General features: G+C 50.3%; 7 protein-coding genes and 1 non-coding gene across 8 annotated transcripts; 5 read left to right on the top strand and 3 right to left on the bottom strand.

Moving 5' to 3' along the window:
- Nucleotides 1-2,943: 2,943 nt before the first annotated feature.
- On the top strand, nucleotides 2,944-3,909 carry VTN77DRAFT_4734 (uncharacterized protein; the record flags this gene model as incomplete). The annotated part of the gene is made up of 4 exons (XM_069420826.1): nucleotides 2,944-3,048; nucleotides 3,112-3,295; nucleotides 3,377-3,495; nucleotides 3,547-3,909. 4 exons carry the CDS (start codon nucleotides 2,944-2,946, stop codon nucleotides 3,907-3,909), a joined length of 771 nt encoding a protein of 256 aa, XP_069277497.1.
- A 1,647-nt stretch (nucleotides 3,910-5,556) lies between these two features.
- On the bottom strand, nucleotides 5,557-7,682 carry VTN77DRAFT_4733 (uncharacterized protein; the record flags this gene model as incomplete). Its single annotated transcript, XM_069420825.1, has 4 exons — nucleotides 5,557-5,808; nucleotides 5,888-6,388; nucleotides 6,466-7,247; nucleotides 7,307-7,682. 4 exons carry the CDS (start codon nucleotides 7,680-7,682, stop codon nucleotides 5,557-5,559), a joined length of 1,911 nt encoding a protein of 636 aa, XP_069277496.1.
- A 1,213-nt stretch (nucleotides 7,683-8,895) lies between these two features.
- On the top strand, nucleotides 8,896-10,406 carry VTN77DRAFT_4732 (uncharacterized protein; the record flags this gene model as incomplete). The annotated part of the gene is made up of 2 exons (XM_069420824.1): nucleotides 8,896-9,731; nucleotides 9,794-10,406. The coding sequence occupies 2 exons, from the start codon at nucleotides 8,896-8,898 to the stop codon at nucleotides 10,404-10,406; spliced, it is 1,449 nt and encodes a 482-aa protein (XP_069277495.1).
- Nucleotides 10,407-11,450: 1,044 nt separating this feature from the next.
- Nucleotides 11,451-13,459, top strand: VTN77DRAFT_4731 (uncharacterized protein; the record flags this gene model as incomplete). The annotated part of the gene is made up of 2 exons (XM_069420823.1): nucleotides 11,451-11,485; nucleotides 11,548-13,459. The coding sequence occupies 2 exons, from the start codon at nucleotides 11,451-11,453 to the stop codon at nucleotides 13,457-13,459; spliced, it is 1,947 nt and encodes a 648-aa protein (XP_069277494.1).
- Nucleotides 13,460-14,019: 560 nt separating this feature from the next.
- VTN77DRAFT_t85 lies at nucleotides 14,020-14,091 on the top strand. The gene has a single exon. It is a non-coding gene; the product is annotated as a tRNA-Arg (tRNA).
- Nucleotides 14,092-14,477: 386 nt separating this feature from the next.
- Nucleotides 14,478-16,941, bottom strand: VTN77DRAFT_4730 (uncharacterized protein; the record flags this gene model as incomplete). Its single annotated transcript, XM_069420822.1, has 4 exons — nucleotides 14,478-16,248; nucleotides 16,308-16,501; nucleotides 16,555-16,765; nucleotides 16,838-16,941. 4 exons carry the CDS (start codon nucleotides 16,939-16,941, stop codon nucleotides 14,478-14,480), a joined length of 2,280 nt encoding a protein of 759 aa, XP_069277493.1.
- Nucleotides 16,942-17,791: 850 nt separating this feature from the next.
- VTN77DRAFT_4729 (uncharacterized protein) lies at nucleotides 17,792-19,885 on the bottom strand (the record flags this gene model as incomplete). The annotated part of the gene is made up of 3 exons (XM_069420820.1): nucleotides 17,792-19,009; nucleotides 19,062-19,392; nucleotides 19,557-19,885. 3 exons carry the CDS (start codon nucleotides 19,883-19,885, stop codon nucleotides 17,792-17,794), a joined length of 1,878 nt encoding a protein of 625 aa, XP_069277492.1.
- Nucleotides 19,886-21,642: 1,757 nt separating this feature from the next.
- Nucleotides 21,643-22,638, top strand: VTN77DRAFT_4728 (uncharacterized protein; the record flags this gene model as incomplete). Its single annotated transcript, XM_069420819.1, has 1 exon — nucleotides 21,643-22,638. One exon carries the CDS (start codon nucleotides 21,643-21,645, stop codon nucleotides 22,636-22,638), a length of 996 nt encoding a protein of 331 aa, XP_069277491.1.
- Nucleotides 22,639-23,822: the final 1,184 nt, after the last annotated feature.

Below are 23,822 nucleotides of genomic sequence, written 5' to 3'. Positions count from 1 at the left end.
ATAAGGAAAAAAAAAACTTGTACCCCAGGCCTTGAATTAATCTAATTAATGCCATCCTCTTTCAACATTTCTATCGAAACCTGGGAAGACCCTAATAACTACAAAAAGACTGCGCAGAATGGAAAATCTACGCCCAAATAGTATTTCAGGCTCTCTTGTTTTCCGGGATACACGAAGTCCACTTGTTGTTACAAAGTGACATAATAATATATAGGATACAAGACACAAGTAGGAGGTTTTATATATATATATCGTTCTTTCGAGGATGTAGTCTTATCAGCGCCTGGGAGTTCCAGGTAGGGGGTGATCTCACCCATGAAGCAACCATGTACCCAAAACAAACGAAGGAGATAGAAGCTAATGGACCATGTTGATTTTAGGGGGTAAAAATCAGCCTGTTTTCCTATTTTCTTCATTTTTTCTAATCGTCACTGTTTTATCATGTTATACTAGGAGTTCTAGTTCTAGTCAAAATTCAGTTATCCTCTCGTTTCCGTCCACAAGTCTGACTGGAGAGAAGTGGCCATTTGCTAATCAAATCCTCTATCAGGTTCCGTCTCCAAGTGGCTTCCCCTTCTTTTCATTTCGGAGAATGGTTACCATGGAAAAAGCCTTTTAAGTTGCGTTGTTCAACACTATTCCAACTTGTGCTCCTATGGAGAAAGTATGAGATCGATCGTCCCTTGCATAAGTGTGTGAGTGCAGTCATAAACAACATTTTTCATCTGTAATCTATTGTACATTTTTCCTGGAGAAGTTCTGACTAACTCTAGAACAATAACAACCTGAAAAGAAAAAAAAGTCTCCTGGACAAGCTACAGTTTGCGTAGCCACAGACGAGACTGGCTTCCATCTGGCTAGCAAGGTTGTATAGTATCCAGTATCCATACAGGCTTGGTGGGCCGCAAATGCCGATGCCGGCAACCTAGGTAGTCGTCTTATCACATCCAGCTACGCCACAAGCACTAATTTTTTTTCTTGCGTATCACTATCATTCGGAACAGTCGAATGCACAATTATTCGGAAATTGTTTTTTTCTCCAGTCATGCCTCAACCTCGTGCGACGAGACATGCAGCCACCTGCATGTACTCATAGCGTGGAGGGAGTGAATGTACTGCGCGTGTGACGAAGAAATCTAGATTGACTATGGCACATCACAACTTGTTTCACGTCATCCTGATCGACTTGTCAAGCTTTGAAGGTTAAGCAGTCTGCACTCATTCAAAGCACCGCCATTGCGAACATGTTCTTCGAGCTTGAAACTTCGCCCAGCGCTCAGGACAAAGCGACTGAAAATGTGGCTGGCGGCTGCAGTCTCCTAGAGAAGGTTCGACGGTTCCAAAGTTAATCGCAGGGAGAATGGATGAGAGATTGGTACCCCTTGGGCCGAGCTACTGGGACTAGGAAATCACATCCCGTATCGAGTATTCCGTAGTCCTAGGGGACGATGGGGTAAACTGGGTGTTCCACCGTCGGTCCTCTGGATCGTGGTAGAATGTAGTAAGAAGGTCGGCCACTACTAACCTTATCTGAATGCTGACTTCCTGAGAACGATCTTCCTTTTATCTCTGTACAGAGTGCGAAAGCCGATGTGCACGACGCTTTTTCTGCTGAATTGGCTTCTGCGTACCGTATTTGTGATGAAAGCACCGTCCACTGTGATCCGATCGCCAGAGTCGGTGTGACACCGACATTAGTAAACTTCATGGACAAGTCACAAAAGCGCTTGCATCGGCCCCATCTTTTTTGCTTAGGGCGATGATCAGCTCCTCAGTGGATCTCGATCGGGCCAGCAACACCAGATCTGTGGCTGGTGTCTTGGGGCGGGCCACATTTGCGGGGGCTCATTCGATGGTTTGCAGATGCCGATCTGCATGCAGTGGCGCAGGCTCACATTCGATGACGCTTAGCGAGATTTCGATCTCACTAGTCCATGACTCGATTGGTACCTAGGTAGTTGCACCGTAAGCCAACACAATTCCAATTTCGAACCGACCTGTCGGCTCGAGTGTTCTCAAGTGACCTAAATCGAGAGGAAAACATCGAACCTGGCAACGGATCACCTTGCTCCACCCAGATTGTTGCTACACTCACCGAGTAGCAACCAAGTAAAGGCCTCGCCGTGCTCGAGAGTATACTCCCGCTAGTGCGGGAGAAGCCCGATCTCTCGGGTCAATTGAACAGAACGACATTCATCCCTTCTTAGACCTGTCGAGTCTCCGGAAACATTGCGGAATTGTGTACGGGTAACGGTCCAAGGGAAGCCACTGCCATTGGATGCCAAAGTACTGTACAGTCTGAAGAACTGTAAACGAATTCCGTGTGTCGCCCAGGAGCAAGCTTTCCCCGCAGCCAGGTGTATGATGATGCGGTTGAGACGGACGACTATTGCCTGCAGATCAGAGAAATCACTCTGGACGCAAAACTCAATCGTGGGTCTAAATTGTATAAGTCTCTAGTGGTTTGCCTGGTGGCGAGTGTACCTAGGGTAGTTCCTCGGACAACCCGTTCATTGCTCCTATGATGAAGGGGTGGATCTCTAGCAGAGAAGTGCAGCTTTCCACCTGTCAGGCAGTTAGTTTCTGTCCGGATCTGGGAGGAAAAGGGAAGGAGGCGCAGTGACCCACAGATAATGCCATGTGTGGTGGCTTGTCTGCAGTTGCCAAAAGCACGCAGACCAGCAGTAATTGGAAGAAAAGAGGGAAGGCAGGTCGGAGAAATGATGACAATAGTCCTTCCTGCCCAGGAAAGCTCGTTGGCCGTCCCTCCTTCAGTAGTATATAGTTGCCAGCCGCTTCTTCAACCGCTCCTCTTCACCCTTCCATCTTCACTCTCCATCCTTGACGACTCCCGTATCAACATCACTCCAGTTCTTCATATCTGCATCATCTTCGAGACACATCTTACTTCGATACCACATCCATCTACTCCTCACCAGCACCATGAAGTTCATTGCTCCTCTTTCCATCGTCCTCTTCGCGACGGCGGGCATGGCAGCCGATTCAGCCACCGCTCAGCCTGTTGACCCAGAAATTTCTCAGTGTGCGGTAAGAAACTCCTGATACAACTGTCCTGCAGCGTCTGTGGCTGATCAAGGTCGATGCATGCAGCAAATGTGTTTGAACAACATGCTGGGTCTCGCCGGCTCTTTGGGCTGCAAGGAGAACGACATGGGGTGCTTGTGCGCCAACAAGGACTTTGGATACGGCATTCACGACTGCACGGTGGAGGCCTGCCCCGAAGAGAACGTCGGCGAGGTTCAGGCGTATGCTCAATCTTTGTGTTCCTCTGCTAGTATGTCCATCTCATCTTCAATATGGTTTCCTGCTGCATGTGAAGTATAGACAAAAAACTAACTTGGTGCCCTTCCAACAGCTGCGGAAGAATCTGGCTCGACTACTGGGGAGGCTTCAGGTACGCCTCCTCCCCCTACTAGTGGTAAACCTTCGCCGACAGCCTCAGGGTCTGGCAGAGAGACTGGGACTGCGACTTCGGTAAGTGTCTCATGGGCTTTTGTATGACCATCTCATCTGACACAATGATAGGGACCTAGTGCTACCCACACCGGTGCTCCCTCCTCCCCTATCGCCACTGAGCCCGTTGTGACGACCATCACTTCCGGATCCTCCACCCTGAGGAGCACGATTGGCAGCACCACCTTGTACACTCGCACCAGTGCCGTATCCAGCAAACCCTCCGGTGCTACCAGTACCTCCAGGTCTTCCTCTGGATCTACTTCCAGCGCCGGATCCACTGCTACCAACCGTGACACCAACTTCGTGGGTGCTACCCCCAGCCCCTCCAAGGCCCGTTCCACCAGCTCTTCGAAAGCTGGTGCTCACCCGATGGCCACTGTGGGCAGTGGAGCCGCTGGTGCCCTTGGTCTGGCCGCTCTTCTGATTCTGTGAGGCGGCGACGCGATGTCTTTTCTGTTATTGTTCCCTTTCCTTCTCGATTAAGCTCTTTAGCTTCTAATGTGGTGATGACGTTGGTGTTTTGATGGCCATGCTATGATTAATGTTGTAATGCCACCTTGATATTTCTGGGTCATTCCCTTTTTGTTGATTTTGTGTGGTGACGGACCGTGATACGCTCGTTAGTATGGGGAGTTGGGACGCTCTGTATATAATATGAAGAAGTATACGGTTGGTAGACAGAATTGTCGATTGCAATTGTTGTTGCAAATTTCCAAAATGGCCAATACGCGAGCTCTACCCTAAGAGAGTCCATTCTTCATCCTATTCAGATGTGGTAGACGGAGATCTTGATCCGGAATCTGACCTCAAGTCAGCTTGACTGCCCTGCCATATCTAGTTATACGAGGTTCAATACTTCCCCTTATAGTGCTGGAGTACTGACGAGGTAGGTGTTGCCAAGTGAGCTAGCTGGTCTGATTTACAGGATTTAGACCTTGCACACAAATCCATCAGGCGTTGAGTGTAGAAGAGTTGAAACAGAACGGCACTGTATTTTTCACTTTCAGAAAGCAGTGTCTCTGAGAAGAAATTCTGATTTTGGATCCATTCGTTTCTTATTCTTGTTCTCATTCTTATTTCTTCTCTGGTGCCGTCAGCCAGCCAGCCCCTAACTAAAAATCTGCATAATAAATAGGTAGGTAAGTGTTCTTAAAAAAAAATGGCAGTGCGTTGAAAAAAAATGATGCCAAGCTTATCGATGTCCACATCCACATCCACATTATGTGATTTTCATATATCTGCTTGTGTTGAACAAGTATGATTCGTTGAGCGGTCTTATTCTTATACTATACTATTAAGTAAGCGCTTCAAAACAGGGGGAAAGAGGAAAAAAAAAAGCTCAAGGTCGGCGCAGCACGATCAGTGAGCTGAATACCTTCAGGCACGCGCGGGAAAAAAAAAGAAAGGTAGGAGAAGGGTTGGAGGACTAGGTACCTGCCTACTAGATGCTCGCAGAAATCCGGTCCGGTTTTACATGTAGAATACGATTTCCACCCGATCGATACACGCGAAAGCGGGAGAATAAAAAAGACAAAAAGGCAATGGAGTGAATGAAGTCCGACTGATGATTGTGATGATGATGATGATGATGATGATGATTAGAGCCCTACTTATCCAGCGCAGCGCAGTGCTGCGCTGTGCCGTCGAAATAGATGAGACCTATCCTTATCCTATCCAAACCTATCCAAGAAGAAAGAAGGGAGAAAGGGAAGGGAAAAATTAAAAAAAAAAAAAAGAAAAAAGAAAAAGAAAGAAGGGGGGAAAGAAGGAAAAAAAAAAAGAGAGAAGAAAGGAAGAATTACAGAAAGAAAAGAAACAGAAGAAAAACTTCCAGCTGGAACCAGCCAGTCTAGCTGACGATCAAAATCAAGACCAGAGAATCCCAGGTGTAAACAGAACGACAAGAAAAAATGCGATGCAGAGACAGAGACTACAAGGATAAACGAATTCGATATGTACACAACATGTCAGTACGAAATATGTACAGTACAGTACTTCTCCAAACATGGTCCATGGTTGACGTCTCCGTAAGATAGATAATGATGTAAATGGCAAGATTTCTGGCACTGCACGACTTGATCAATCCAATCCATATCGAACTTTCGTCTCCCCTCGGGCCGTGGCTCCCAGTGCATCCAGCTCGGTTGTTTTGAGGTACGTCTGAGATCGGATGAAAGAACCACGGTCGTCCCGGACCGGCTCGTAACGGAGATCAGGGTTTTTGGAGAAGATGGCGTAGATCGCCGAAACCAGGACCATGATCAGCAAGACGAGTGCAAACGCCGCGTTGTAGATGGCGAAGACAACGCCCATCACACCGTTTACCATAGCCTGGAAAAGGAAACAAGTCAGTCAGGATGAAGTTGATATTTGTTATCAGGAATGAGAAGATAGGATGTCTGATCCGTACCGGCTGGTTGAAGACGGAGGTAAACATGAGTAGAAAAATAGCGTTGATAAAGTGAACCACGAGAATGGCGATGTTGAACGTGTTCGTTTTCCGATCCATCCAAGGACGGAAGACGGCGGCAGCAATCAAGGCAGCCAGCTCTATGATCACCAGTGCTACAGCCTGGACAACGCTGGCTTGCTGCGCGAGCCCGATAAAGGCGCCCTTGACGAGGATGTAGATGAGGGCCGGGAATACCCAATAGTAAGCGCTGGCGCGGTACTGCACGTAAAGAAAACCCCACGTATGAAGAAACTTCGGGTTCGAATAGAGAATGTATGCCGGGTTCTTGTGCATCATAACCGATCGTTTGGCCAGTCTGATCACTTTGAGGGCTGCCCAAGCAAGAACGCCGGTCATCGAAGCAAACATGATGGCCGCCAGGATCGCTTCGGCCACCGAGTCCCGCCTGGTGAGCTCCCACAAGCAAAGAACGACCATTTGAGGATAACCAATCAAGATCTACCACGCTGGTTTAGTTTTGACGGTACAAAAAAAAAGATATAGACAGAGAGAGACGGAAAGATCCTCCGGCTTACCAATCGAAAGAGAATTCCCCGCATCACACTCGTCCAACCATTTCGGAAATCTTGAAATGCTCCATGACTCATCCAGCCATGTTTGACGGCCAATTTCGTGTAAAGTTTGAACAGAACAATCAACAAAATCATTAACATGACAAAGAGCGCGAAGAAGATCAAGCCAGTCATGAAGATGTTGGTCTCTTCGATGTTGGCTACGAAGCCGACGCGGTCGATGCCCCGGACCACCGTTGTGCTTGTCCCATCAAGCGCAGAAGTATCATCCCGCGCCACAAGATGGGCCGATGTTCTCTTGGCCACGTCATGGAAGAATTCGACAGAACGCTTTTGCACGGTAACGGACATCTGCGAAAGGGAGGAGAGGACTGTTGACGGGGTCCCTCCGGTCGACCTTTGATACCAGGTGCTGAGACTCTGCAAGAACCCCACCCGAATGATGCCCATGCTCCATTGAAAGTTCTGAGTCCACGCCTCGACAATCGGTGGCATAGTAACCGAGGCCATCCCAAACATAGCCTGAGCCTGGAAAAATCCAAAAAGGGAGAGCGCATTAGCGGCCACGTGGGCGGCAGCGTTGGAAAAGCCGAGCCCTGAGGCGATGGCCGATGCCGTCAATGCAAGCCCGGCGATGACAGCAAGCGTCCAGCCTACCGCTTTCTGGTAGACCGTTTTGCCATTGGACAGCTGCGCTTCAACGCAGGCCACTGTTCGATGCTGATCGGTCGAATTGATGTAGATGCGGACTATTCCATCTAGATCGGGAATGGTATATGCGATCCCTGTGTGAGACAGTCGCGTTAGCTAGCGAACAGAAAGAAGACATGGCACAATCTCATACCGGGAATTTTCGAGGCAATATCATCCGGAACCGGAGTACTGGCTACCATTCTAATGGGACCGATGTCTTGAATGGGACAGAAGTTGGTGGATAAAGCGCTGTTGCACGGGTCGATGTCGATTGTTGCAGCCGTGTATCCATAGGCGATGACCTCCAGCGCAACGGTGACATTTCCCGTGATAGTACTGTTTGCGATGATATCATACTGGAGAGTATTGTTATTTGGCGTGAACACGACATTGAACAGGGTTGCGGTGATGAGGGAGTCGGCGATGCACGGGTCAAGAGAATCGGATTCGAGGAATTGGGTGGCGGAGGCCAGCGGCAGACAGCTGAAGGCGGCGGCGACGAGGGAACTGAGCCTGAACCAGCGCATGATGGTAGTGTCTTGGGATGATAAGGCTGAGAAAGACTGTCGATGAAATAAGCGACGGAGATGGATGACAGTGGTCGACTAGCGCGGCGCGATAATTGTTATCAGACATGAACGGTGCCGATAACACATTCAGATCTGCAGATGATTGACGTCGTCACGTAAGAGACAGCTATTCGGGCCATGAGAGACTTTTTCCACTGTTCCGGTAAATTCTGGCGTGTTTCACAGGGCGAAGACTCGGACCGTCGTGCGACAGAGATGCGAGAAAGGAGCGGTGGTAGGGACGAGCACGAAGCAGCAGCGAAAGAAAGACCGACGAGCAAAGATAGGCGATGGCATGTGATGAAAAAGAACGGCTGGAGGCAGAGCGCTCAGGATGGATGTGATGCGGTCGATGCAGCGAGTGACCAAGAAGTTGTCAGTTGGCAGCCGCGTCCGTCGGCATCCAATCAATTCAATAATCGCCCTCCTCCAGGGTGCCTATACATACAGCAGAGGGCACCCCAGGAATGATAGTAAGAGGATTCTTGGGAGATGCGGAAAATGCAGCAGATGGAAAGATGAGGTACCTAAGGTACCGTAATGGGGATGATGCGATGAGACAGGCAGGATGGGAGTCTGTGGGTGGATTCCAGCACGCCTCCAGGGCTTCCCCGGCTACCTTCCTACCCTGGACATACCTGCCTACTTGGGACTCTGGAGAAGGAAAGCGCGCCAACCCCACGATGTCGCACACATGCAGCAAAATGCCCGTCTGACGCGCTGGTTGGCCCGGTTTCGGCTCTAGATCCCGTGAACTAGCCTATTCGGGCCACCCCCACGGAACGGGCCAGCTGACCCAGTGGATAAGGACCCAGCATAATTCACAGTCATATTCTAGACTCCCCAGGACGATTTACAGAGTACTTCTGGATCCCTCTGCCACGGTCAGAGGCTGCAGAGATCAACACATTATGTCTGGCAGATTTAGAGGAGAGAAAGTCATCCATGTTTATGTGGAATGAAATGAGAAATCTAGTGATATGAATCTTATGGTGCTCCGTTGCATTAATATCCACACGCCCCCCATTTTGCCGCAGAACTTGATTGCTTAATTAAATAATATCTCAGCGAAATTCTATATGAAGTGGACTTCAAATTAAATATTCTTATACTCAATTGGCTAATTTAAAATTTTTATAATAAATTTTCTTTGGATTACCTAATTGACTATATGCTACGAATCCCGCCACGGCCCATTTACCTCCACTGGTCTCCACCCAGCCCTGCTGACGATTTCTCTAGCAAATATTTCCAGGGAGACAAGCTCTACGGTCTCACAATTGGCGGTGGCACGACGGTCGTCATCCGGAATACGGCAGATATCGCCGCCGTGTGGAAGAACACGACTGCGCTCAGCTACGATCCTTTCACCTCCCGACTGCTCACCGCGTTTGGCATCTCTCCAGCCAACGTCGAGAAGGCCTACAAACATGATCCAGCGAGCCTCATCCGGGACGATATCACGCGAGAGAAATCACTCCTGTACAACGCAAATCCGAAGAAGAAATCGTACATAGACTTGCAGAGCGACTGGTTCAAGACGCAGCTGCTCCCCGGAGAGCGTCTGAACCATCTTCAGGAGACGTACTTGACCTATCTTCAGCAGCTCTTGAAGTTTGAGCGATTTGACGACCACTTTGCGGTTCACTCCTCGGGAGATGGCATGACCGTGGCGTTGGGCAAATTTTGCCGCTACATTGTCTCGCGATCGGCGTTCCGAGCCTTCTTTGGTGAAGAGCTCTTTGAAGCCGAACCCGATTTGATCCGCCTCTACCAGACATGGGAAGACGTCAGCTGGAAGATGTTCTACAATTTCCCTCACTTCCTGGCGCCAGAGCTCCACGAGGCACGCCGGCGTGTCGTCGCCGGGCTTGCCAAATACTACGAGATGCCCGAGTCCAAGAGAAAGAACACCATCTGGCTCTTCCGCGTTATTGATCAGGAGCTTAAGGCCTTGGACTTCTCCAAGGAAGATCGAGTCGGCCTGGTGATGTTGGTCTGTTGGGCGTAAGTCAGCACCCTAAGACTACGCTATGCGGAATGCTAAAGTAGATTCATTCCCTAAACAGGACCAACATCAATGCTCCCCACATCGCATTCTGGATGTTCTCTCATATGCTCTGCAATCCGACCCTCCTGGAAGCTGTCAAGAAAGAGACCGACGCATGCTGCACGGACGATGGCTCGTGCGATCTGGACAAGCTCCTGACATCGTGCCCGCATCTGCAGGCAGTATGGTACGAGGTGCTGCGGCTGTATAACGCATCCACCGCCGTGCGCACGGCCGTGCAGGACTGCACTATCGGGGGCAAGATCATCCACAAAGGCAACCAGATCTTCGGCCCCGTGCGCAACTTCCAGCTCAATAGCCAGTTCTTCGGGGCCAATCCGACCGAATTCAACGCGTATCGGTTCATCGAGAACCCGACCATGGTGCGATCCAAGGGTTATTTCCCCTTCGGGGGCGGACACACGTACTGTCCCGGTCGGTTTTTTGCGGAGCGGGAGATATATATGTTTGTTGGCCTCACGCTGCGCCGGTTCGAGATCCAAGTGTCAACGCCGGAAGGCGTGGCTATCGAGAATCCGCAGGTGCCGCCGATCAATATCAATATGCCGGCGCCGGCTGCCCTGCATCCAACGCGGGACCTGTATGTCACCTTTCGGAAACGGGTGCTGTGAGGGAGATATGTATTAACGTGAGATATGTATGGATGTGACATTGTTATTCCCATTATTTTCTTCTATTATGACTAGTACCACTGCTCTTTTCTTTTGAGATGGATAGAAGGATGGTAGGAAGAGGGAAGATGACATCGAGATATATACGGTACATAACATAATCTCTGCCAAATCTGATCTTACGCATAAGAAGTCCGAACGACTTTTCCACACATAAATCCATCTTTAAACTGCCTGGAGAGCAATGCGCAGCTCAACACCTGGATCCTCGACACTAGATCCTCCAAGACCTGTGCGACTCCTCCTTTGTTTCCGGTTCAGGCGCGAGGATCATATGTCCTGTCCTGTACAACAACTGACTATCAAGGTTCAACAAACATAAAAAATTCCATTTATTTTACAAGTGCTGTTACAGCTTAGCGCGTATTCATCCAGAGCAGCACTTAACGATCGAAAATTCCATTTGCTTGAAAAGAAGATAAACCCTGGCGTAATCTCTATTCAAAATAGCAATGAGAGGATTTCGATTTAATCGAGATGCCAGTGGTATATTTCCCCAAATCCATCAATATTAGATAGCTATCATCCTATCGAAGCATCTTCGTCAATATGGAATATCTAGGTATGATGGAGAGGTTCTTTACGCTGTGGGGCGCTGATATAAATAAAGAAGGATCAACAGCCGGGAAACGTGCCGATGCCCCGCTTGCTTATGTCAGCACATACTGATTCCAGGATCCGGTGAGGGGACACAAAAACCTCAGCCTTTCTCAGAAAGGATAGATTTCTTTGACCGCCTTGCAAACGCAGGCTGCGCAGCAGTACAGACATTTGGCTGCTGTGCTACCGGTTTTTCTACAGTCTTTCGATTGACTTGACAACGCCATGAGGAAAGCAGGCGGGTGACAGCAAAGTTGGGCAACTGCGCCTTGCAGCTACCCCGCGAATTGAATCCACGAACGTGGAACTTTGGGGTAGATCTTCTACTGTGGTAGGCTACTACCACTCCTGCTCCTCGAACGCAACCCATAGCTAGCAAGAACAATGGGAAAACCCCCTGCTGTGGTCTTTATCGCCAGGTATGCGTCTTCCTACCACTTATAGTCCTAGCAAAGAGCTGGTCGACTGAACGGTGTCATAGACACGGCGCGCGGATTGACGCCGTCGACAAAAAGTGGCATCTTACTTCCCCAACCCCTTACGACCCTCCTCTGGCCTACGGGGGGTGGACTCAAGGACGCGCGCTCGGTGCTGGTATTGCCAGTCTGTTACAGGCTCGAGAGGAATCTCCGTCGTGCAGCTCGAATGGAGCAGAGAACGGCGCAGTCGAAGCAGCAGCTTCGGGGCAGGACACGCACACACACCATACAAACACAACGAGTGTTCGGAAGCACAAGGTTATCATCCATTCCTCTCCCTACCTCCGGTGTGTCCAGACGGCAATCGCAATCAGCGCGGGATTGAGTCAGTATCACCGGACATCCAAGAGCAGTAATGTGAAACCTGGCTGCGATGCATCATCCTCCTCAGAGCCAGGATTGGAGGAATCTTCACCGAAATCGACTCCCTTATTGCAACCAGAGGATAATGCAGAGCAGTGCGCGGAGGAAAAGAAGGAGAACGGTCAGCCACCTTCGCAAAAGGGTGTGCCCAAGACTCTCCTTCGAATCGACGCATTTCTGGGCGAATGGCTTTCCCCAGAGTATTTCGAACAGATCACCCCTCCACCGAGCTCCGTGATGATGGTGGCAGGCGCGAAAGCGGAACTGCTGAGGCGCGGGGAGGGCATACACCGAACTCATGATTCGGGCAACAAGTCCATCTCCGGGCATTTCCCTGGAGGTTGGCAAAGCAACTCGAATCCTACATCGCCTGACAAGGACGATGACGAGGGTCGATTCCGAAATATGGCCGCGATGGCCAATTCTCTTGTGAACCAGAGACGACCAGAGACCCATGACGGCCAGGTTGGGCCGACTACCAGACCCCCTACTATCCGCGACATACTATCCAGGAAAACCTCGGACGTGAACGACGATTTTAGCGAGGGATATATTCCACCTGCCCCGTCTTATGCGATATCGCCGTCAGATCCTATACCGGCTGGCTACGTCGCCCACGCAAGGGACGCCTGCGTGGACGTGGACTATCAATGGGACAGCATGCGGGAGCCTCAGGACTGGGGCAGTGGCGGCGACTATGGCGAAGAATGGAGCGCGATGCATTTGCGCTTCCGCAACGGTCTGCAAAGCATGATAGACTGGTACAGGAAACATGACCGTCCAGAAGACTCCGACGAGGATTTCACGGACGTTGTACTAGTTTTAGTGACCCATGGGGCTGGATGTAATGCTCTGATCGGGGCATTGACTAGTCGGCCAGTCCTCCTAGATGTGCCAATGGCCTCCTTGACGATGGCCGTCCGGAAGGATATCATAGAAGACAAGGATGCTGTCCCGAGTATCGCGGAGAAGAAACTGCCACAGCAAGGAGAACAGCGTCGCCGGTCATCGCTCGACATTACTCTCTCTCGAGAATACGACATTTCGTTTATCGCCTCGACGGAACACCTTCGACCGGAACCGAATCAGCCATCGTCTGTTCCGCCACTAAAAACCCCGACTATCCACCACCGCTCCTCGTCTTCAATATCTGCTTATCGTCACCGTCCGGTCAGCCCTCATGAACCTTTCAAGTTCCCTAAGGACTCGGCGGCCCCTCGTGGGGCTGGCCTGCAACGGGCCGCGACCACGAAGTCCCGGCATGTTTCTCACAGTAGTGTCACTGGCCTGTGGAGTGCCTTGTCTCCAACGGCCAGCGAGAGCGTGGCGGAATCTGGCGAGAAGGATGGTGACAACATTGTCTCCAACTTTGGCCAGCCGGCGTCGGCCAGCGGTTCCTCCAAGCCGGAAAACGGCAACAACACGTCCCAGACGGCCAACCCTGATTCAGAACAGCCCAAGTCGCAGCGCGGCCTCTGGAGCAGTGCGGCTATCGCGCGGGAACGTGAGCCGGTCCAGAAGCGAAGATGGACAGTCACTGAGCGACGGTAATCATATACCGAGATTAGATGACTTCTCTCGGGTGATATTTCTCTTCTCTTCACATTTTTTTTTATTATTATTGTTTTCGGCTTTTGAGATGACCTTTCTTATAACGATACCTCTATAGTTACTTTTCTATTTTTTTTTCCTCTATTCTAATTTGCTTCTTCATTTTTCCCTTCACTACGTGTCTAAGTAATCAACATCTATCTGCCTTTTGTCTATCAATGCCCCTCATCTGGTCCGGCGTCATGGTTGCGTGTGTGTCGGGTCGTGATACACCACGGTGTATAATAATAATGAGAGGCGATTTATTTATTTTTATTTTCCAGCTGTTGAAGGGAAGAAAACAAGTTTCTTCTCTTTTCCCCCTGAGAGCTAGCTAGTTAACTCGGTAATGTAGCATTCTATTTGATTCAATTTTATTCATTCATTCGATACCACGTGGATTGTGACGCTGCTAGGGATATAAAATCGTAATAATAATATTACTTAGGTAGTTCCGCACATATTTCTATTTTGTGTTCTGGTTCTAAAATCACTAACCGCCGCTCTTAATATCAAGTTAAGGGCGTGTGGCCCAATGGCAAGGCGCCTGACTACGGATCAGGAGATTCCAGGTTCGACCCCTGGCACGCTCGGCTTCTTTTTTTATTCTCTTCTCTCTTAACGACATTTTGACAACCATTGATTGTCTGCTGAATATTATTTTTTTTTCCTACAGTCTCCAAGCAAAGTTTTCGTTTTAGCGTCCTTTACAATTGGTACAGAATAAAAATAGCCTGGGTAGTTAGGTTGAGTTTTATTTAACCTTGCCGGGGTGTAATTATATATAAAAGTACCTAGCTAGTATAATAAATACTCCATACTCCGTTTCGAGCATTGAAAATGCATGAGCCACCAGACAACTCCGTGCTGCAAAGTAGCATGGGTGAACTACCAAAAATTTTGAAATTTTGCTTGGAGACTGTATATCTTCCATTTACGTATCTATTTGTCTGTCTGTCTATCTATCTACCTGATCTATCTAACGCCGAGATGCTACTGGTCCCCCCATACCACCCCCGTCACAACTGCTGCCATGACCGTTACCACCATTAACTACTGAAGCAGCCGCAGTGTCAACGACAACAATCCTCCCCTCAACCCTCGGCGCAATCCCCTGGGTCCAGCACGGCGTGAACTCCTCGTCCGCGTCATCGACGCAGCCCGCGTTGCTCCTCTGTATCCCTGCCAGTCGCATCCATTTCCGGATCACCATCCGCGCCAGCCGCAGGCGGCGCTCTTCCTCTGCGGGCGACCTCGCTGTGAAAGTGATGTAGTTGAGCTCTTCCTGCGGGGAGGTCAGGATCTCGGGTTCGTAGTCGGATTCGGAGTCCATGACTGGGCCATCGTGAAGGGGGGAAGAGGTCGTTGTCGTGGTGGTCGTTGTTGTCGTCGCATAGGAGGAGTCGTCTGATGAGGAGTAGGAGGATGACAGTGTCGACAAGGCTTCTGCTGTTGTTGTTTCTGCCACAGTCGTTTCTTCTATTTTCGTTGCTGCTGTTTTTGGAGGTGCTGCTGCTAGCTTTGCATGGTGAGGCTTGTTCTGTCGGTGATAGCGACCGTAGCGACGGATCTTCGGCCAAGCTGATTTTCGATGAGTTGATGCCGTTGTCGCTGCTGCCGTTGCCGTCGCCGGCTTTCGCCAGCTAGGAGGAGCACGTTCAACAGCAGGAGAGGGAGTTTTGAGCCACCCATTAGCATGCAGCTTGCCATGGACGCCATCCCAGTGCCGATGCAAACTGGCGCTCCAGCGATGCCACTTGCCCAAAACCTTCAGGCTCAGGAAGTACTGCCGCAAGATGGTACTGATCAGGATGCCATTCTCCTCCGATATCAGCTCCTCCACTTCCCCGCCCGCCGATTTAACGAGCAAGCTCGCATAGCCGTCTTTGCCCCTGCTCATGTACCCCCTCGTTGCTAGAACGTAATCCTTCTCCAACTCGATCGGCTTCCCGCCTACTTTGACCCAGCAGATCCTCGAGCCTGTCGGGGCTGATGGATTGAATCCAAATGTGATATTCGATACCTGGGGAAATCGACCTTCGAGCGAGGGGAGCTGGCTGACCCCGTTTTCCAGCGCGTCGACAATCGATTTGCCTTTAATTTTGAGCACAACCACCGGATCCTCAAAGGGGAAGCAGTTCAGGATGTCCTTCAGTCGCAGGATCCCCGGGGGATACACCTGGTCGCCCCGGATGGTGCCTGCGGCCATGATGGCGCAGTCAGCACCGTAGTAGAAGCGCATCAGGTCGCAGACAAAATTACCCAGATTCGACTCTCTCGTGCGCACGGTGGTGAATCTACCGTCCAGGGGACTCGCAGTGTAGCCAATCGGCTTCTCCAGTTTCGATTTCAAGGCCGAGGTGAGTTTCGTCACGAGACGATTCGTCAGGGGGTCTGGGGGGATGCTCCGAACGATGTCTCGTCGCGTGATGGTGAAATCCCACCCTCTACCTTCCCTTTTGCGCCAGGCTTCGATGTAGCTGAGCTGTTTGAAATCGGATCCCGAGCGGAGGATGTGAGTGCCATTGATCACGGAATGGGCGTAGTAGTGATCGTGACCGCCGAGGATAATGTCGATGAGGCCTGGTGGCGTCTTCTCCGCAAGTTTGTTGTCGTTTGGTTCGCGTTGGTGCGTCACTGCAATGATGATTTCAGCACCTTGCTCACGCAGGCCTGGTACCAGTTCCATTGCCGTTTCGGAAGCGGACTTGTAGATGAGGTTGGGAGGCAGAGAATTGATCGTGTCCAGCCTGTAGAAGTACCACTTCAGTATTCCTACAGTGAACGAAAACTGAAAAGGCCGACCTACCATTCTCGCTCACCCAAGCCGATGACCCCGATTTTGATTCCATTCGAAGAGGTCAACATCACCGTTCTCTCGCAGTTGGCCAGCGGAACATTCTCGCCCAATGCAGGGTCGAGGACATTAGCCAGCAGCCAAGGGAATTTGCACTGGTTCCGCAGGTGTCTGAACTGGGCGATTCCAAAATCGAGATCGTGATTCTGGAGAGTCAACATATCGAATCCCGCAGCTGCATGAACAGAACCCAACTTACCCCGACACATGCAACATCCGTCCCCGCATTGTTCAGAAATGGAATCATATGTTGCCCTTTGGTAATTGTGCTCTCCAAGCTCGGGTTGAATACATCACCGGAGAAGAACGTCAGGAGCTCTGGCAGTCCCTCAAATCGAGGGCCGCAGCGATAGTAGTTGATCACGGATTGGAAGCGTTGTACTCCGCCAACGGGCTCTGAGGAGCCAGGTCTGAAAGAGCGCCAGTCTGTTAGTAGACCTCCTAGGAAGGCTCGACGAGAAACTGTCAAGGCGAGGTCTTACTCGACATGGTAGACATCGTTGTAATGGAGGAGACGGAGATCTGGCGGCCCCTCCCTGCCGCTAGAAAAGGTAACAGACAAGCCGTCCTCCTCAATAGGAGCCATCTTTCAGGTTCAATCTGACCTTGCGGCTTGCTCATTCACATCAACAGTTGCGACATGCGGTCCGCAGTCTCCCTACCGGTCTCAGGGACACTGTGCACGATCCAGGATGACAAGAACACGAGAAATCGCAATTCAGCCCATAGTAGTGAGTCCAGGGAGAGAAACTAGTATGGAGCAAAGCAAAGAAATGTTGTCTACGTGTCCATCAGCAGAGGTCTGGGAATTAAATCAGCGAGGTCGAAGCTTCGACCCCGTTCCAGCTCCGGGTGTCCCGCAGCATGCATGCCACGGGGAACACCGCCAACGAGCCAAGTGGCTGAGCCAATCGGCAGGAGGATGATGGCTCAGAGCAAGGGGGCCAAGCTTCCAGCTTCCTTTGCAAGAGGAATCTACTCCGTACTCTGTACTCCATGCAGAATCCACCTGTGGAATTCAGGTCTTGTGTCTATGATGTCAGTGTCTCGCGGCGGTGGGGCATGGCAAAGCCGGGTGATCGCTTGATCGCGTGAGTCAGGAACAGGCACAGCACTGTACAATTGCTTGCCAAATTGTCGAAGACCGACTGGATGATAGTATGACTAGTCTTTCTAAATACACAGGTGCACACATAAGTACATCCATGTGTCAAGCTTGAATTGTGATGTACAAATTCTCGATGATGCATTATATACACGATGCCTGCAATCCAAATGACCCGAGACAACACAAAGCACTCTCCAGAACCGTTATTCATATTCATCCAGTCCAAGCATAAAACACCAGAACGTCCCATGCCATGCATCTAAAAACCCTCGTGAACAAACACCCCGAACCATAGTAAATGCTAAGAGAATCTTGCACCTCATCGTCTTCATTGCACTCCTACTGGCTTTGCGCCCTTTAAATTGATTACTCGGCCTCCTCCCGCCCCAAGAAATGGATTCCCCCCTAATGCGGACGGCTGGTGAGATACCGGAGGCGGTCGGACCCATCCAGGGACGTCTCTCCCTTCTTCCATCTCTCGAGCGTGAATGGTTTGCCAAACGTTCGGAAACCCTGTCGGTATAGCTCCCCGGTGTCGTGCGCCTGGGATAGCAAATCGCGGGTTCTTGTGGGTAAGGTAACCGCGCATGAGACCTTGGGTCAGAAGAGAAGCAAGAATGGACTCGAGCTCTCGCACGAGCGCCGATGGCTTTTCCTCATTCGGGTCGACATCTCTGTGAGCTCTATTGTACGGGTTCAGTTCTTCTAATTCTTCACTGTACTCTTGGTCGGGTTCGCCATCAATCGGCAAAGCAGCCGGGTTCTCCCGCCATTCTCCTTGAGCATCAAAGTATCCGTCGGGCGCAATATAATCATCGATATCAGGATCACTGCTGGATTGAGGAATAAACCCATTCAGCCCTTCAAAGTCACTGTCCGGAGGAAGATGGACGGTAGCGGATCCATATCCATGCTGGGAATCGGCGTCCGTTGCGCCAGTTTTCGGAAACGTAGGCTGTGAGTGTCGCCTCTGGATAAACCTTACGGCCACTTCCAGTTTGCTCAGATAAAGGAATGGAGGCGGTCCCCGCTGAACCTGCGGATTCGGATCCGCTTGGAAACCACCGTAAATGAAGACCTTGCGTGTGAGTGAACGCCATACCAGGATCTCGCATCGGTGGCGTAGTTGAAACAAGATGCCTTTTCGCGCAAACCATTCTGCAGTGGGAGAGTCCACTGACAAGTGCTCCCGGAAAGCGAGATAATCCCCGGAAACAATAATGCGACATAGGGGGATGAATCTTTCGGCGAGACCCTGAGCTTCGGGCTTTTGAAGCAGCATGGGGGAAGGAAAACGGCCCATGATGATGTTGCATGCGATAAGATAGATCAAGATCAAGTGTTTCTGTTTAATTGCCTGGCGATGGCATTGGTCATAGGCAGCCTGCAGCGCAATCTGAGCCGGATGGAAGAGATTGTTCGAGAAGAGATATCTTCCCAGATAGTACAGATAGGTCACCCGCTGCGAAGCCGGAAAGTAATCCAGCGGAGGGGACTGTGCACTGATGCTAGCGAACATTTGCTCAGCATTTCGGAGCTTGCCACACTACGGATCTGTCAATCAATTGCCAAACTAGTCGCACGGGAACTGCCATTACCTGAAACAACAACTTTAAACACAAGTTGGCCATCAAGTAAATGCCGACACGCTTTCCTTCGGGCTTTCCATTCACGCCAGGTGTCCCACTCCTGTCGGTCAAACATTTGATGAATGCTTCGCGCACGACGTTGGCCGATTGCTCAACCAGGGTGACTTTCTCCACAGCCTCATCGCGATCACAATTCCCTTCCTGTCGCAGAAGGTGCGCTATCAGCTCTGGCCGCCGGTCCAGGCCCATGGCTAACTTGGCGAGGACTTTGGAGAGATAGAGAACTGTGGGCAGCACGATTACACCCATCTGACTATCACCGAGAGCCAACACACATTGACTATAATAGCAATTGATCCCAGATCAGTGTCATAACTCAAAATGGAAGCTTGTTTCTGTCATTCTGTTTCTCCAGGACATGGCACGGTTTGGTGATGAGGTAACAAGTCGCCTTCATCGGCCACTCGACGGGGAGAAGAGGATGAGCGATCGATTGAGACTTACTTCAACAGCGCCTTCAGACGATTATATGTCTCAAGGAGATTTTCGACATTGACATCGCGCAGGAATGCAAAGTAGAGCTTCATAAACATAGGGAACGCGGACCACGATGTGCCTCCCTTGACCTTGGGCACCAGCGCTTCACACCGTTTCAACAATTCTGCGTCGCCTTCTCCGTTGGGATATTTCGTCCTCAATTCCATCACCATCTGTCCGTATATATCCGGCAACGGCGGCTCAATCTGCAGAAAGTCCTGTAGCTTCTCGCCATCTCGGTTCGCGACCAGCTCTGCCACGCTGGTGAGGAAACGGTCCAACACGGGAGTGGCCATGGTGAACTTCGCGCAGGGAGGGAAATTCGACTCGAACGAACTAACGCAGATATCCAGCTGCGACAAATCTTTTTGGATACGCTCACAATGCTTTTTTGGCGGGGTTCTTGTGGCCGAAGATTGCTATGATGAAGAACAAGATGGTGGGCCAGATCGGTGCATGTTGATTGAAGACTGTCGACGTCGGGCCAGCCAGCGTCGGGTTCAGCTAGATCAACGGCGTCTTAACGGAGAATTGCATCGAAGGTGGGTTCGAGAAATGAAAGTCCGAGCTGGGAGGTCTCTGAATCTCAACAGATCTGCTTTACCTCGTATTCACTGAGCTTTTCGAGGCTGGCCAGTAGCGTCGATTGAATCTGCCAGCAGCCGGCTCACCGCCTGCCATTCCTGCCCGCCTTGATCGAAGTCTCCAGCTCCACATGACGATAACGACAATAGAGCTCTCGTCTTCCTCAATAAGCAGAGTGAGTTGCTGTGCGTCACTAGCACGCTCTACAAATTTATCTCTTGAATCCTCAAAGTCATAGTCATCCCATGTTTTAAGTGTCCAGGTCTTTTGGCTCCCTCCCCTCCTTTTTTTAATTATTATGCATAGGATGTACTCTTTGTTCAATTTCTACTGCAACCATCTCAATTCGCAGAAAGATGCGCTCGCTCTTTATTCCTGCTGTCTCTTTCTAGATTCTGTGCTCGGGACTGTCATCTGCCATGAATGTGACCTCTCAATGTCTATTCCTGATCATGGCCAACGGCCTTTTTTCACATGCTTACAAGTTCACAATTAGCCAGCTAAAGAGAAAACCTAACCCTAGTCATGCCATTGATAATCTTGGAAGATACGACTTCTCGTTTCCTATCAAATGCGATATTGCTCCTGTTTTGGATCCATAACAAATCAAACCAAACAGGCAGGTGCCAGCCCGCAATCACATGCGTGGATATCCACCCATGGCGTCATGGCCCGGTCAATTGTACGCCCGTAGAACAGAAAGACAGTTAACTGTTCCTTCCCAACCATCATTTGTTTTGAATCAAAATCAATTGCATCCCTCTTGCCAGGCATTGTGGGAAAATCCAACTTTCCAGTGGGATTGCTTCACTTGTTTCTTCTATCACTTTCTCTGTTGGAGCAGGCTTCAGACCTGAAGTTGTAGCAATGGACAGAACCCGGTGCATTCTCGTCTTCGCTCTGAATCGCCCCTTTTCCTTCCTGTATCTGCTCTTCCAGAGAATCCTCGATCTGATCTTTTCTCCCGCTCCTCCGCCGCCCTGTAACCGGCTTCGTCGCCCAAGGATTGCCGTGATCGGTGCCGGATTGACCGGCGTCTCCTCTGCTGCTCATTGTGTTGGACATGGCTTCGATGTGAAGATCTTCGAGGCAAGGTCCGAGGAGAAGGGGCTGGGTGGGATATGGAGCGTGTGTTCTCCACTGATCTATACTGCTAGGAAGAATTGTTAATGTGGATGCTCTGGTCCAGCGTGTAAACTCGACATCCGCTCTCCAAATCCACAGCATCTTGTTCCGGTTCCATCCCTCCGTGAAATGGGGTTCCGCCTATCCGACCCAGAAACAAATTCGGGAGCAGATCATTACTGTCTGGAAACGCTACGGTCTTGAGGATAAAACTGTGTTTGATACCAGGGTGACATCGGTAAAAAAGACGTCGTCAGGACAATGGGTCATCAATGACAACGAAGCGGAACATGGACTCTTCGATGGGATTATAGCTGCTGTTGGTGTCTGTGGGGATCCGGCGATGCCCCATCTGCCTGGACAGGAGAAATTCAAAGGCCCAACATTCCACGCTTCGGACCTCGAAGGCAAAGAAATCACGGGCAAAAAGGTGCTCATCATTGGTGGCGGTGCAAGTGCCGTCGAGGCCCTTGAGTATGCCGTCGGCTGTGGAGCTGGTGAAATCGACGTGCTGTCACGATCCGATAAATGGATCATCCCCCGGAATGTCTTCGTTGATTTTCTTCTCTCGTTGAATATCTTTGGCGCGGAGACATCGTTCTCCTGGATTCCCGAATGGTTACTCCGCAAATTCTTCTACCGGGACCTCGACGACATCTCTCCTGCCGGCAAGCCTCTCTACGGCGATACCCCAATGGTCAACTCGCAGCTTTTCGACCAGATCCGGGCCGGGAAAGCGCGCTGGCTGCGCGGTGATATTGTCTCCGTTGAAGAAAACGGGATTTTATTCAACCATCGCGCCAAGGGTGTACCTAAGTGTGGTCCTGGCCACCAAGCACTGGTGACAGGGGAAGTTATCATCATGGCGACGGGGTACAAACGACCGTCGCTCTCGTTTCTGCCGGACAAAGTGTTCGAAGGGCGGTACGGCCCTCCGAACTGGTACTTGCAGGTCTTCCCGCCACAGGATCCCAGCATCTGTGCGACGAACAGCACCTACGTCAACGCTATCGGAACAGTCGGGAGCTATCATATCGGCATCTACACACGGCTCCTGCTCATGTTTCTTGTCGACCCATTGACCCGACCGAATGAACACCTGATGAAGATGTGGATCGAATTCACGAGGTTCATGAAGAAGTTTGCGCCAACCGGCGCATTCGACTTCATCACGTACACGGAGCTGCTCTACTGGTACTGCTTTGTGAGCCTCATCAACCCGTTTCGGTGGAAGTGGGTGCCGTTCGTGTTCTTTGGCATTGGCCGGTCCCTCCCCATGAAGGTGGTCGAGCAGGAGGACCGCCTTCGAGCGGAGCTGAACGGAAAAACAAATGAGTAGCAAACGATTACCAGAAACTGGTTCATGATCTGATGCCCCCTCATCTGATCTCGGTGATCAAACCAGCATCTCCGTTTGCTGGACTCATTGATTTGTACTGTACCTGTATATGTATGGCATCCATCATCCGAAATTACGCTAGTACACATCTCTTATTGGTGATGGGAGTAGATAATGTAATTTCATCAGTATGATACGAGTAACTCGCATTCGACTCGATCATTGTCCACGCCGTCTGAACAGGATGGTTCTCACCCATTAAGACTTCGCCTTGTCAGCCTAGTTCATAATTTCTAATTCCAACTTCGCGATCAAACTTCCAACAACAATAGTCATTTTTGTTTCTAATGGCACCAAATAAATAACGCGACTTTCTGATCAATAAAAGCACGTTAAACTAGCTGCAATAGTGGAGTCCTAACCAAGTGGACCCTTATCATCCCCACCTGCAAGTAATTCTTAGCTCCACTCGGCCCATGACATCATCACCCGAAGAACAACAGCCTGAGAGCTTTACTCGTACAAGGTTCGCAAGTTCTCTTGCCTTTCTGACGCGCTCTTCGTATTCGGCTCCAAGTTGGGATTGATGGTCATTTGACATCGAGTCCACCTTTGATTCCACTGAGACATACACCAAATCTCTACCTGCAGCACGAATTACATTTCATGACTACATAGTTGGCCAGGATCAGGGACAAGATGGAGGATCCAGGTACGTATGCTGCGCATTATTTTCTTTTCTTTAGATTCAAGCTCTCCGTATCCTGGATATGTACTGTGCTGTATCTACATTGCTCTTGTTCTCAATTCAATTCAATTTTTACCCCACTTCTTCAATCCAACAACCTACGCCTATGCCTATGCCTGTGCGCATGTGCCATTTTCATCTTTCCATAACCTAACAAACACCGCCATCAACTCTCACAAATCAATTCTAATCTCAAACATAACCATAATGATATGTCTTCTATCGATAAAGTCAAGGAAATCCCCACTGTGATCCGCCTCCTCACCCAGTCGCCGCCCTCCCTGCAGCAGGCGACAATCGAGAAATTCTTCACCCCGTCGGCGTCCTTCTCGCATCCGTTGTGTAGCACGTGGAGCTTTGACGGATCGCGCTGGCTGATCGTCATGATCTATCGCTTCTATAAGATTATGTCGCCGCGTGTGGATCTGGAGGTGAA

The sequence above is a fragment of the Rasamsonia byssochlamydoides genome (assembly GCF_041956645.1).
Source record: "Rasamsonia byssochlamydoides strain NRRL 3658 unplaced genomic scaffold VTN77scaffold_33, whole genome shotgun sequence".
Lineage (NCBI taxonomy): Eukaryota > Fungi > Ascomycota > Eurotiomycetes > Eurotiales > Trichocomaceae > Rasamsonia > Rasamsonia byssochlamydoides.
The sequence above is the reverse complement of the archived record's forward strand: the minus strand, read 5'-3'. Positions and strand labels throughout refer to the sequence as shown.